We start from the raw sequence: 14713 nt of genomic DNA on the forward strand, positions 1-14713 counted from the left end.
TATTCCTAATGAATCAGAATAACTAAAGCAAAGTTCCCAGCGATGGCTTTTTGTGGGGTTTTCAAATTTATAAACCCATTTAAATCTTTTTTTTTTTTAAAGCCCACAGACATATATCCACAAGTTTCCTCAATGTATTTGTGGCATGACAACACTTCATTGTATTGAGACAATTTGACATCATTATTTTAATCCACTAGAAAACACGTTTCTAGCATATTTTCATATTGTTTTTTAACTTTTCAAATGCCACATTTGATCAATTTAAATTTTGCCCGAATTGGGTATAATTTATTTGCTATTTAATTGGCCTTTATCAGTGTTAAAGTTCTAGCAAATGCTCTGTTCACATATTTTTAAAACTATTTAGCTAATTATATATCTTGGATCACACTTAAAAACTATGAGTTTCACAGAAATCAGATATGATAATTGTTATTGATCGCAATGAAGTGTTCGGTGGTTTAAGCAGGTTTTATGGAGCATTTTATTATTGTATCATTACTTGCATAGTGATATGTGAGTCAGCTTCAGAGGTGCAATGCAGAACTGGGACCTCTCAAGAGACATTTATATGTAGCTACCAATCACTGACTAGTTTCTAGCACCACATTCCATACTCCTTAGCATACCTTAGGTAGGCTTTACAACCAAAGGATACCAAGAGAATGAAGGAAATTTTATAATTGAAGTAAATTGAAAAGTTTCTTAAAATCACATGCTCTATCTGAATAATGAAAGTGTAATTTTAAATGTCACCCCCTTTTGATTATAACATTAAGGAAATGTTAAATGATTAATTGTAAATTTCATGAGTTAATCTTAATGGTTAATTGGAAAATAAAACTCCTTTCAAATATATTAGGTATTTTATATTCAATATTGAATCACATGAAAAATGTTGTGATACTGCTGTTTCTAATTCAAATTGCTGCTCATCTTATTCATTTAAATGTCTCTGAAAACTAATAACACAAACCCAGAGCTGCGCTCAAGCCTAGCACTAACAATGAAAAATGAACTGGGGGAGACACAACTAAACAAATCTGTAAAAAAAATGCATAAATCAATAGATAAATCAAAGAATAAATAAAAAAAAAATCACAATTTGTGTAATCCCTATAGGAGGCGTAACACAAAAGTGCAACGTTCCCCTATAAATGTCTCACATAAATGATTCCAGGAATGATCATCACTTCTTAAATCAGTATGGAATGTCACAATTCTTAATGGATAATTTGTGTAAGAATCCATGTACAGCTCTCTAATTCACAAAGTACTGTAAGGAGTACTTGGCCAAAGAGAAAAAACTAAAAGATAACACAGAGTGCAACCTCGATTCAAAGTAAAGTAGATACAATTTATTAGAGCACATTCACAAATGCACTTACTAGAAGATTTATCATAAAACGGACTCAAAAACAGGAACCACTGTTCCTATACGGCTTCACTCAACTCCATCAACAAGAGGCTGTCACAACCTCCAATCCTCTGTTTCGTAAGTACACACTGCAGGATATTGGGGTACAGCTTTACTCACAGATCCGTCTACGAGTTTCATCTGTCTTTGTGCAGTCTTTGTCAAGACGAACGGATCAGCTCCATTCATCTTGACAAAGTACTGAACAAGGAGAGACGAAACGTGTAGACGGGATCTGTGAGGTAAAGCTGTACCCCCAATATCCTGCAGTGTGGTACTTACAAAACTGAGGATTGCATTGAACGCTCAGACTGTGGACAGAGGGACGGTGTTCTGAGAGTTTCATGTCGATGGTCGAATGAAGCCGGTATAGGAACAGTGTTGCCTTTTTATGTGTAAGTGCATTTGTTAATGTGCTTTAATAAATTGTATCTACTTTACTTTGAATTGAGGTTGCGCTCTGTGTTCTTATCTCTTAGTTTCTTTAAAAACTAAGCAAAAAAAGATTTTTTTTTTAAATCGCCTAAATTAATATGCAAGATATTTTTTTGTGTGGGAGATTCTGCTGGATAGGGATTAAAGGCATAGTTAGCAATGAAAACCAAATTACTGCATTTATTATTAAAACTATTGTCCCTTATAAAAGCACATGATTAATAGATTTCTCCTATAACGTCATAAAGTTGAAAATGAAAGAGCTGAAATATATAATTACAATTGCCACTGATTAATTGTAAATCAAATCATTTTTTTTTTTCCCCAATAAAAAAATAAACCACCCTCTGATTATCTATTTCAATGTGTGTGTCTGTTATTATAATTGTAATAAAATGTGGGGCTTATTCGTTGTTGGTCACCATTTTGCCAAATGCTGCTCTTTAAATAAATAAATTAAATAAATAAATATTCATAGAGAAAATATAGAAGCAATGTACAATTAATAGCATAACTCTTATTTTGTCATGGGGAGAAAAGTTATTTTTTGGACTTTTGGCTGTACAATGCAGTGCTTGGACGTCCTGACCTCCTTAGGTTTTGGGGTTATTGTTAATCTATCTATATAAATTAAATAACTCAAACCTTAAAGGGACATAAAACTCAATATTTTTCTTTCATGATTCAGATAGAGCATGTGATTTTAAATAAATTTCCAATTTACTTCTGTTATCTAATTTGTTTTGTTCTCTTGGCATCTTTTGTTAACAAATAATACTTAGGTAGGCTCAGGAGCTGCTGATTGGTTGCTGCACATATATGGCTCACCCAATGCATTAAACTAGCTACCAGTAGTGCAGTACTGCTTATTTAACAAAGGATACCAAGAGAATTAAGCAAATCAGAATCTGAATCATGAAATCATTTTTTTGGTTTCATGGACATTTGTCAACCTCTGCATAATGACTTTAAGGCATAAGTATATGCCACATTTAAACATGTTTTTTTTTTTCCCTTTGTTCTAGGTGATCTTTTTTGTACACTGTCTTCTGCTAGATCATCGTGTCGATCTACTAGCCTAATGTGACATGATCTGGAAAGTTGTTGGAGCCGTACAAGTCATGCATTCTGCTGGAGAGTTCACTGTGTCCTCATGTAAATGATTGGCCTTATTCACACTGACATACTCCTGTGGATCCAAACTTGTGTTCCCTCAACTTCCCTACCCTCTTGCCTTGACTGGGATCTGTTACTCGTCTTGTGCTCTTTTCTTTCTTTTGGTGCCTTTTTCTTTTCTGGTGGAATTTCTTTGACGTTTGGCTGTCAAGATGATGTGCGAAGTGATGCCCACTATTTAATGAGGACAACCGTAGGGGTTCCACCTACAGTTTCAGATGATGCCAACTTTGAGCAGCTTATGGTGAACATGCTAAATGAGCGGGAAAGGCTGCTAGAGACACTTAGAGAGACTCAGGAGAGTCTGGCAACAGCGCAATTGCGTTTAAGGGAACTGGGACACGAAAAAGAGTCCCTACAAAGGCAGCTTACACATCGCCCTACCACAGGTAAAAATACATCAGTTCTTCATGAACATTTTTATGTTTGAGTTTTTAAAATTCATAAATAGTGTCCATCTTAAGAGATTGTATAATGATTTCTTTTCTTTGTTATTACCTGTAGTGGAAACAATCAAATTGTAAATTGCCAAATTATTATTATTATTTTAATTGGAAATTAACAAACACAAGTGTTCCTTTTCGGGACTATTAAAGTCAGGTAATGAATGTAATCTTACTTTTATATCTATATCACCATCTAAATAGCAGTAGATTGTGTGGAATTAAAGGGATATACTAGTGCAAAAGTAAATAGCTGTAATGCGTTATTACTACAGAGCTTGACAAACCAGGAGCCAGGGAGCCACTGACTCCTAGAATTTTACCCCTGGCTCCTGACTTTTTGGGGTGACTGTGCATATCTCTATAAACAAATGCCACTGTCCTGGTTTATAAAAGTATGTCTGGCTCCTAAATATTCTTACTGGTTCCTAAATATTAAACAGATTTATCGACCACTTGCTATAACTATGTGTTTGACCCTTTTGCAGGACAAAGCATTAGTAAAGACATGCAACAGCTGCATAACCAAGCTGGTCCTGAGCAGGGCATAGTTGGTGATTGGTGGATACATGTTTTATGCCACACTTTATTGGCTCCTCCAGCTGTGTGCTGCTCAAGAGAGACAATGCATTGCAAGCCTCCTCATGGGAATTAGATACGTGTTTAACCCTTTTCTGGTGGTTAAACCCATAATTAACGAGTACTAGTGAAATAACAAAATGCACAAACATCTTAGAGCATTTTCATTGCACACGTATGTCCCTTTAAAATTAGCTAAAGAGCAGATGTACTAATGTATCATTACACAATTTGTGAGTTCTAGTGGGTTTAGCTACAGGACATGGAAATGACTAAAGTATTTAATTACTAAATATAGTATATTAACAATGCAAAAAAAAAAACTAAAAACTTGCTCGTTTTAATATTTGAAAAAATATTTAGGATGAAAATTTCCAATGTAAGATTTGTAAATATCCACTCGCCCAAACTTATTGCTTTAATAGTTTAGACAAGTGCTGAATCCAGAGCAGTGATCGTTGCTGCATATATAAATAACCTGTTACTAGTGAACGTGCATATGGTCCGTTCAGCACCAATTGTAAATAATTATCATAATACTTGTTCATAAAGATAACAGGAGACTGTTTTTATGCTGCTGTGAATAGTAGTAATACAGTTTCTCTGTAGTGCATAAAATGAAAGGGACAGTCTAGGCCCAATACATAATTTTGATTACGTATTGTTACCTACCAGAGAAGCATCCTGCAACTGGTCCCACATCTATAAGTTTCTAAGAAGTAAATGACACATTTTAAATATTCATCGTTAGTTAGGAAAATGACCGCCATGCTCTGCCCACTATTGCATGTTAAGTTTCTCCAGTCACGATAGACTAATAAGCTTTCCTGCTCACACTCGCTTATTTGTGCATGCACAATTTGAAATAGGTAACTGAAAAATATTAAACGTGCACTGCTAAACTGTCACACAAGAAAACAGATAAAAAGAAGGCTGTGGGCGGAGCTTAGTGGGACATTTATGGCTGCTAACAAACAATGATTATTTACAAGCTTATAGATGTGGGACTCGTTGTAAGATGCTTGTCTAGTATTTAACAATAAGGAATAAGTATTGGGTCTAGACTGTCCCTTTAAGTATTACAAAAACAGTACTAATTTGAGAAGACACAGAGATAACATTAGAAGCTGCTCAACTTATAATCCTGTTAAAGTGAAAGTCAATTCTAGCGTTTTACAAATGCTAGGATTGACTATTGAAACAGCAGCTAAGAATGGCGATCAATTTAAACAAATAAAGGAGCTTTCTACATGAAGTATCTTATACTTCATGAATGAAAGTCCCTTTTATTTGTTTCAATAGTCAATCCTTAGCGTTTGTAAAATGCCTGGATTGACTTACTTTAAAGCCTTACAATTCAGTTAAATGTATATGTTAATGTAATAAATGATCTAACAAATTAGATCATTTTTATTATTTCAGGAACCTCCCTTGGTTACTATATATGTAATCCACCCACTCACACTGGTTAGTTGTGGCTAAGCACCAGGTACTTTGCTGAAGGTCAGTGATTGGATGCTATGTGTGTCTGATTGGCTCACCTGCTGTGTCTTATTCAAGAACAGCCATGAAGGTTAAACACATAGCTACCACGGGACATTTGTGCAATAATTACATTTTTATTAATATGTAGAGTATTTTATTATGGCACTAATGTTTCCAATTAAAGGTATATATGCTGTGTGTAGTATGTGTGTGTGTGTGTGTGTATATATATATATATATATATATATATATATATTAGTATCCTCACAAAAGTGAGTACACCACTCACATTTTGTAAATATTTTATTATATCTTTTCATGTGACAACACTGAAGAAATGACACTTTGCTGCAATGTAAAGTAGTGAGTGTATAGCCTGTATAACTGCGTAAATTTGCTGTCCCCTTAAAATAATTCAACACACAGCCATTAATGTCTAAACCGTTGGCAATAAAAGTGAGTACACCCCTAGTGGGAATGTCCAAATTGGGCCCAATTAGCCATTTTCCCCTCCCCAGTGTCATGTGACTCGTTAGTGTTACAAGGTCTCAGGTGTGAATGAGGAGCAGGTGCATTAATTTGGTGTTATCGCTCTCCACACTCTCTCATACTGGTCACTGGAAGTTCAACATAGCACCCTCATGGCAAATAACTCTCTGAGGATCCTGAAAAAATGAATTGTTGCTCTACATAAAGATGGCCTAGGCTATAAGAAGACCCTGAAACTGAGCTGCAGCACGGTGGGCAAGACCATACAGTGGTTTCACAGGACAGGTTCCATTCAGAACAGGCCTCGCCCATGGTCGACCCAAAGAAGTTGAGTGCACGTGCTCAGCGTCATATCCAGAGGTTGTCTTTGGGAAATAGACGTATGAGTGCTGCCAGCATGCTGTAGAGGTTGAAGGGGTGGGAGGGTCAGCCTGTCAGTGCTCAGACCATATGCGCACCCTGCATCAAACTGGTCTGTGTGGCTGTCGTCCCAGAAGGAATTCTTTTCTAAAGATGATGCACAAGAAAGCCCGCAAACAGAAGACAAGTTGACTAATGGACATAGATTACTGGAACCATGTCCTGTTGTCTGATGAGACCAAGATAAACTTATTTGGTTCAGATGGTGTCAAGCATAGTGTGGCGGCAACCAGGTGAGGATTACGTAGTGTGTCTTGTCTAAAGTCAAGCATGGTGGTGAAAGTGTCATGGTCTGGGCCTGCATGAGTGCTGCCGGCACTTCGAGGGAACCATGAATGACAACTTGTACTGTGACATACTGAAGCAGAGCATGATCTCCTCCCTTCGGAGACTGGGCCGCAGGGCAGTATTCCATCATGATAACGACCCCAAACACACCTCCAAGATGACCATTGCATTGCTACAGAAGCTGAGGGTAAAGGTGATGGACTGACCAAGCATGTCTCCAGACCTAAACCCTATTGAGCATCTGTGGGGCATCCTTAAACGGGAAGGTGGGGGAGAGTGCAAGGTCTCTAACATCCATCAGCTCTGTGATGTCGTCATGAGGAGTGGAAGAGGACTCCAGTGGCAACCTGTGAAGTTTATGGTGAACTCCATGCCCAAGAAGGTTAGGCAGTGCTGGGAAAATAATGGTGGCCACACAAAATATTGACACTTTGGGCCCAATTTGGACATTTCAACTTAGGGGTTGTACTCACTTTTGTTCGCCAACAGTTTTAGGACATTAATGGCTGTGGTGTTGATGTATTTTGAGGGGACAGCCAAATTTACACTGTTATACAGGCTGTACACTCACTTCTTTACATTGTAGCAAAGTGTCATTTCTTCAGTGTTGTCACATGAAAATATATAATAAATATTTACAAAAATGTGAGGGGGGTTGTTGTGGTGTACTTACTTTTGTGAGATATAGTGTGTATGTGTGTGTATATGTGTATGTATGTGTGTGTGTGTGTGTGTGTATGTATGTATATATATATATATATATACTATGTATATGTATAGTGTGTGTGGTGTATATATATATATATATATATATATATATATATATATACTTTTCAAATAAAGTACCAAGAGAACTAAGAAAAAATTATAATAGGAGTAAATTGGAAAGTTCCTTAAATTGCATGCTCTAGCTGAACAATGAAAGAGAAAAAACATTTGGGTTTAGTATCCCTTTAAAGGAACAGCCTACTCCAATTTTTTAATTGTTTAAAAAGATAGATAATCCCTTATTACCCAGTTCCCCAGTTTTGCACAGCGAACATTGTTATTTTAATATACTTTTAACCTCCGTGATTACCTTGTATCTAAGCCTCTTTTGACGGCCCCCTGATCACATGGCTATTTATTTATTGATTATCTAATGACTTGCATTTCAGCCAATTGCTCATAAATAACCCCACGGGTAGTGAGCACAATGTGTATATGTCCCATCATGACTAGCAGTTTCCTTTTGTGAAAAGCAAATAAAAAAGCATGGGATAAGAAGCCTGTCTATAGTGGCTTAGAAACAGGCAGAAATTTAGAGGTTTAAATGTTATAAAGTATATCTAATATAATGTTGGCTATGCAAAGCTGGGGAATGGGTAGTAAAAGGCGTTATCTATCTTTTTTAAACAATATCAATTTGGTGTTGACTGTCCCTTTAAGGAAGTGTTTCACTGCACTGGCCATTCATACCAACTGATAAATTATTAAAGGGACATGGAACCCAAACCGTTTCTTTTGTGATTGAGATAGAGCATGCAATTTTAAACAACTTTCTAATTTGTAAAACAAAAACTAGGAATCAGATTCCCCTAGGGAGCGCTAATATACAAACCCACAAATAGAAGAGTGTAAAAACACTTAAAATAATACAAATAGGATCCACCAACTTATCTTGATAATACATAGTCCCAAAATGTGCAAACAGTGATGATCATAATGGGAGGAAATTTATGGAATAAATGGAACGGGCTTTGGGAATGCGCAAGGTCCGTCTCCTTTAATTTCTAGACTACACCAATCTCGAGCTGCTCCTCTTCACCAATACCTCAAAGGGGTCAAACAAATTCTAAATGTAGAAAAAGAAAAGGGCGTTTTTAATGTGTAGATCAATATATGATTCAAAGCCAAATGTTATGGTAACGCTATGGCAACACGTTGCATCACCCTAATGTGCTGATGGGGGTGTTCTGGAGACTCACAGTGCTCCAGCTCACTGCACCACAGTTGTCGGCTCTCTCCAAATGGAAAACACGGATTATGCCTGATGAATTGGCTGGTTCAGCCGAGAAACGCATTGCATGTAAAAGGGTTATGTTACACTGTTTTTCAACCCCCTATTTGTGCACTTTTAATGGTTTTTATTAAACTTGTTATATTTTTCTTAATAACCGGAGTGCCAATTGTTTGTTGCTACTGAATATCCCATCGCCATGTTCTCCATTTGGAGAGAGCTGACAACCGTAATGTAGTGAGATGAAGCACTGAGGCTCCAGAACGCCCCTATCAATACATTAGGGTGTTACAACATTGTGTGAGTACTTAGTGTTACCATAACGTTTGGCTTTGAATCATATATTGATCTACACATGAAGCGCCCTTTTTCTTTTTCCACATTTGGAACTTTCTAATTTACTAATATCAAATTTTCTTTGTTGTCTTGGTATCTTTTGTTGAAAAGCAGGGATGTAAGCTCAGAAGTGTGCATGTGTCTGGAGCACTATATGGCAGTAATTTTGCAAGAATGTTATCCATATGCAAGAGCACTAGATGGAAGCACTATTTCCTGCCATAAAGTGCTCCAGACACCTACCTAGAAATCTCTTCAACAGAGTGCCATGGGAACGAAGCAAATTTGATAGTAGAAGTAAACTAGAAGAAAATGTAAATTTGTATGTTTTGTCTGAATCACAAAATGAAATGTTTGTCATTATTTAAACAACTAATGAAGCTTTAAAAAATACATCTACGTTATTCTCAGACTAATCTTTTCTTTGAATGCATCCTTCTATATAGCAATTACTAAGTGTTTAATGTCCCTTTAAAGGAACAGTCAACAATATGTACCAATAATATATCAAATCCATTTATATAATCTTCCATCTATCTGTCCCCATCCACCCCAGTTTTTTTAATCTTCATTAGCAGTAAGAGGTTCAGCCAATTGATTTTGCGTAACACGGTCACAGAGCTGATTTGCGTGCACAGTAACTTTGCTAACATAGTCACAGGGAACTGGATGTTTGACGTGCAGTTGCTTTCTATTAGGCTGAAACCGCACACCTTGATAATTGAAAAATTAAGATGAATGAGGAGGGGGTGAACATGGGGTAACAGGATAAACTGTGCTTTCTGAGGTAAAATACTTATAAAATACTGCAATTTGGAATACTATATAAAGAGATATGATAGATTACTGGTGCCTAGAATTCTATTGGTGGAAATCTTTGATAATGTTGCCTGGCTCTTTAAATGCTTTAGAGTAATATGACACATCTATAGTTGATATGATAAAAACCCTGCATTTTGTTTCAATGACTGATTCATTAGTGGATATGTTCAGTTTTTGTAATCTAGTAGAAACAATGTTTCCATGTGGGATACTTTACAACATTTATTTACCATTAAGACAATATTATGTGTATTGGTTTGATTAGCTCACTTCAAATATGGGGACTTCATCCCCGGTACACTGCAATACTAAAAATAGCTCTGTATGCTTAGATTCAATTGTATCCTCTCTGGACCTGAACATAGAGCAAATGGAAAGATGTTATTAGCTGTTTATGTGCGATGAATAGTAATGAGTTTTCCTAAAGTTTAAAATTCTATTTAAAAAAAAATAGGAATTTTATATTATTTTCTGATTTTTTTTTTTTAGAATTAATTTATTTTCTTTAAAGAAATACAGATAATGATTAAATAATGTAGCAGTTAATTTAAGCAACCCCTTAAAGGGGCACTGTACCTTTTCTATTTGAAATAGCAGGATTTTAAACATTTTGAAATTATTATTTATTTTTTTTTGCATGAAAAATATAAGTAAAAGCTGTTTAAATTTAAATGTAAAACTAATATATTTGTAATTAGTGGTGCACATCCTAACAACACTCATTGGATTTTGCAGGAAGTACCTATCAGCCAATACACATTAGTAGGAAGTGCCCAACAGCTAATGAGAATTAGTACACAACTGATATGGCTGTATTTGTTTCAATTCAAATGTAAAAAAAAATGTAATTAATGCAGAAAAAAATATCAACATGTTTAGATTTTGCAATTTCCTATGGATGGCAGAAAATTGTGTGTACGTTGTCCCTTTTAAAGGGGCATGAAACCCACAAGTTTTCTTTCTTGATTCAGATACAACATACAGGTTTAAAGGGACATTAAACACTAACGGCTAGATTACGAGTTGTGCGTTAGGCTTAAAAAGCAGCGTTGGTCGGTCATAACGCTGCTTTTTAATGCCCGCTGGTATTATGAGTCTTGCAGGTACAAGCTCACCGCTCACTTTTTTGGCCAGACTTGGAAATACCGCAAATCCACTTACGTAAATTGCGTATCCTATTTTTTCAATAGGACTTGCATAGCGCCGGTATTACGAGTCTGACAAAAATTGAGTGGTAGACCCTCTCTTGTCAAGACTGGTACCGCATTTTAAAGTCAGTAGTTAAGAGTTTTATGGTACAACGCCGTAGCATAAAACTCTTAACTAAAGTGCTAAAAAGTACACTAACACCCATAAACTACCTATTAACCCCTAAACCGAGGCCCTCCCGCATCTCAAACACAACGAAAACATTTTTAACCCCTAAACTGCCGGACCGGACATCGCCGCCACTATAATAAATATATTAACCCCTAAACCGCCGCACTCCCGCCTCGCAAACATTAGTTAAATATTATTAACCCCTAATCTGCCGTCCCTAACATCGTTGACACCTACCTACATTTATTAACCCCTAATCTGCCGTCCACAACCTCGCCGTCACTATATTAAATTTATTAACCCCTAAACCTAAGTCTAACCCTAGCCCCCCCTAACTTAAATATTATTTAAATAAAACTAAATAAAAATTACTACAATTAAATAAATTATTCCTATTTAAAACTAAATACTTACCTGTAAAATAAACCCTAAGATAGCTAAGAGAGAGGAAAGAGGGAAGGAAAAGGAAAATGTAATCCTTTTTTTTTTTTTTTTCCTCTTTCTTTTTTCCTCTTTGTCTTAGCATTATAAAGTAAAACAGCACAAACCTGTATTGGAACCTGTGTAATCATTCATAGAAACAAGTGTAATTGCTTTAATATTTTTGAAATGTTATTTTCTTTTGAATGTAATGTTCTTTTATAGCATCGGTTCTGTCTTATTTTTTTTGTCAATATTACATGATCATGATACACCGTGTGTGGTGTGTTTCAGACTTATATTTGACATTTTGTTTTATATGCTGGAAATGAATAAAATATATATATATAAAAAAACAAAAAAGATAGCTACAATATAACTAATAGTTACATTGTATCTAGCTTAGGGTTTATTTTTATTTTGCAGGCAAGTTTGTATTAATTTTAACTAGGAAGAATAGTTACTAAATAGTTATTAACTATTTAATAAACTACCTAGCTAAAATAAATTAAAAAATGTACCTGTAAAAATAAAACCTAACCTAAGTTACACTAACACCTAACACTACACTATAATTAAATAAATTAACTAAATTAAAAACAATTAAATACAATTAAATAAAATTAGCTAAAGTACAAACCCCCCCAATAAATTACAGAAAATAATAAACAAATTACAAGATTTTTCAACTAATTACACCTAATCTAATCCCCCTAACAAAATAAAGCCCCCCCAAAATAAAAAAAGCCCTACTTTACACTAAATTACAAATAGCCCTTAAAAGGGCCTTTTGCTGGGCATTGCCCCAAAGTAATCCGCTCTTTTACCTGTAAAAAAAAATTACAAATCCCCCCCCCCCCCCCCAACATTAAAAACCCACTACACACAACCAACCCTACTCTAAAACACACCCAATACCCCCTTAAAAAACCTAACACATCCAAGCCGGGCGAAGTGGTCCTCCAGACGGGCAGAAGTCTTCATCCAGATGGCATCTTCTATCTTCATCCATCCGGCGCGGAGCAGGTCCATCTTCTAAAAAAAAATCAGCCAATCGGAATTGAAGGGACGCCATCTTGGATCATTTAAAGAAACCTTCATTCAGTGCCATCGGATGAAGAGGATGCTCCGCTTGGATGTCTTGAAGATGGACCCGCTCCGCGCCGGATGGATGAAGAATTTGTTTATTATTTTCTGTAATTTAGTGTTTTTTTTTGTATTTTAGCTAATTTTATTTAATTGTATTTAATGTAGGGAATTAATTTAATTATAGTGTAGTGTTAGGTGTTAGTGTAACTTAGGTTAGGTTTTATTTTACAGGTAAATGTGTCTTTATTTTAGCTAGGTAGTTATTAAATAGTTAATAACTATTTAATAACTATTCTATCTAGTTAAAATAAATACACACTTGCCTGTAAAATAAAAATAAACCCTAAGATATATACAATGTAACTATTAGTTATATTGTAGCTAGCTTAAGGTTTATTTTATAGGTAAGTATTTTTTTTTTTAAATAGGAATAATTTAGTTAATTATAGTAATTTTATTTAGATTTATTTAAATTATATTTAAGTTAGTGGGGGTTAGGGTTAGACTTAGGTTTAGGGGTTAAAACATTTAAAGGGACAGTCAACACCAGAATTTTTGTTGTTTAAAAAGATAGATAATCCCTTTATTACCCATTCCCCAGTTTTGCATAACCAACACTGTTATATTAATATACTTTTTACCTCTGATTATCTTGTATCTAAGCCTCTGCAAACTGCCCCCTTATTTCAGTTCTTTTGACAGACTTGCATTTTAGCCAATCAGTGCTCACTCCTAAGTAACTTCTTGTGCTTGAGCTCAATGTTATCTATTTGAAACACATGAATTAATGCCCTCTAGTGGTGAAAAACTATAAAAATGTATTTAGATTAGAGGCGGCCTTCAAGGTCTAAAAAATTAGCATATGAACGTCCTAGGTTTAGCTTTCAACTAAGAATACCAAGAGAACAAAGCAAAATTGGTTATAAAAGTAAATTGGAAAGTTGTTTAAAATGACATGCCCTATTTGAGTCATGAAAGTTTTTTTTGGACTTGACTGTCCCTTTAATATAGGGGCGGCAGCTTAGGGGTTAATAAATGTAGGTAGGTGGCGGCGACGTTAGGGACGGCAGATTAGAGGTTAATAATATTTAATTAATGTTTGCGAGGCGGGAGTGCGGCGGTTTAGGGGTTAATATGTTTATTATAGTGGCAGCAACGTTGGGGACGGCAGATTAGGGGTTAATAAGTGTAGGTAGGTTGCGGCGAAATTGGGGGCAGCAGATTAGGGGTTAATAAATTTAATTGATTCCTATGGGGAAATCGTGCACGAGCACTTTACACCAGCTCACCGCTGACTTAAGCAGCGCTGGTATTGGAGTGAGATGTGGAGCAAAATTTTGCTCTACACTCACTTTTTGTCTTTTAACGCCGGGTTTGTAAAAACCTGTAATACCAGCGCTGCATGTAAGTGAGCGGTGAGCATAAACTGCTAGTTAGCACCGCATAGCCTCTAACGCAAAACTCGTAATCTAGCCGTAAATAAATCATTGGTTGAATAATGTATTCAGAGCAAATATTAGCCTGAGAATAATTTTGTACATTTATTTAAAAAAAAAAATTAGTTGTTTAAAAATTGAAAAAAATTAGGGTAAAGTTAATGTTCATAAAGCAGTAAGCGCAGTCATATTGTAACTTAGGTTACACTGAGGCCAAATAGGAATGTTATAAATGGCTTACTAGAGTGTGCAACCAATGACTGTGTGCAAAATAGCTGTGTCTGCACTTACATGTTTAACATGACTTGGAAAGCCCACAATATTCAGAATTAATTACAGGAAAGGAGAACAACATAAGTACATAAGTATATTGCAAAGATATTTTACTACATGTAATTAAACAATTTATATTAATATCTTGAGGTGTTAAATGTCCCTTTTTAATAAGGCTTTCAATTAGGGCTGCACACTATTATTTTTATAATCGATGAATTGGCCGATTTTTATTTTTTCGATTAATCGACTAATCAGAGAAAAAAATATTTAAATTAAAATC

At 35.4% G+C, this 14713-nt stretch overlaps 1 protein-coding gene across 1 annotated transcript in view; it reads left to right on the forward strand.

The window, feature by feature from the left end:
* The first annotated feature begins 3183 nt into the window (after positions 1 to 3183).
* LOC128638681 (liprin-alpha-3-like) overlaps positions 3184 to 14713 on the forward strand; it is a 250726-nt gene continuing 239196 nt past the window's right edge. The window contains 4 exon segments of the mRNA XM_053690795.1: positions 3184 to 3210; positions 3212 to 3244; positions 3246 to 3404; positions 3406 to 3420. Of these exon segments, the coding sequence (XP_053546770.1) occupies positions 3184 to 3210; positions 3212 to 3244; positions 3246 to 3404; positions 3406 to 3420 (234 nt within the window).

Source organism: Bombina bombina, chromosome 8 (genome assembly GCF_027579735.1).
Source record: "Bombina bombina isolate aBomBom1 chromosome 8, aBomBom1.pri, whole genome shotgun sequence".
Taxonomy (NCBI): Eukaryota; Metazoa; Chordata; class Amphibia; order Anura; family Bombinatoridae; genus Bombina; species Bombina bombina.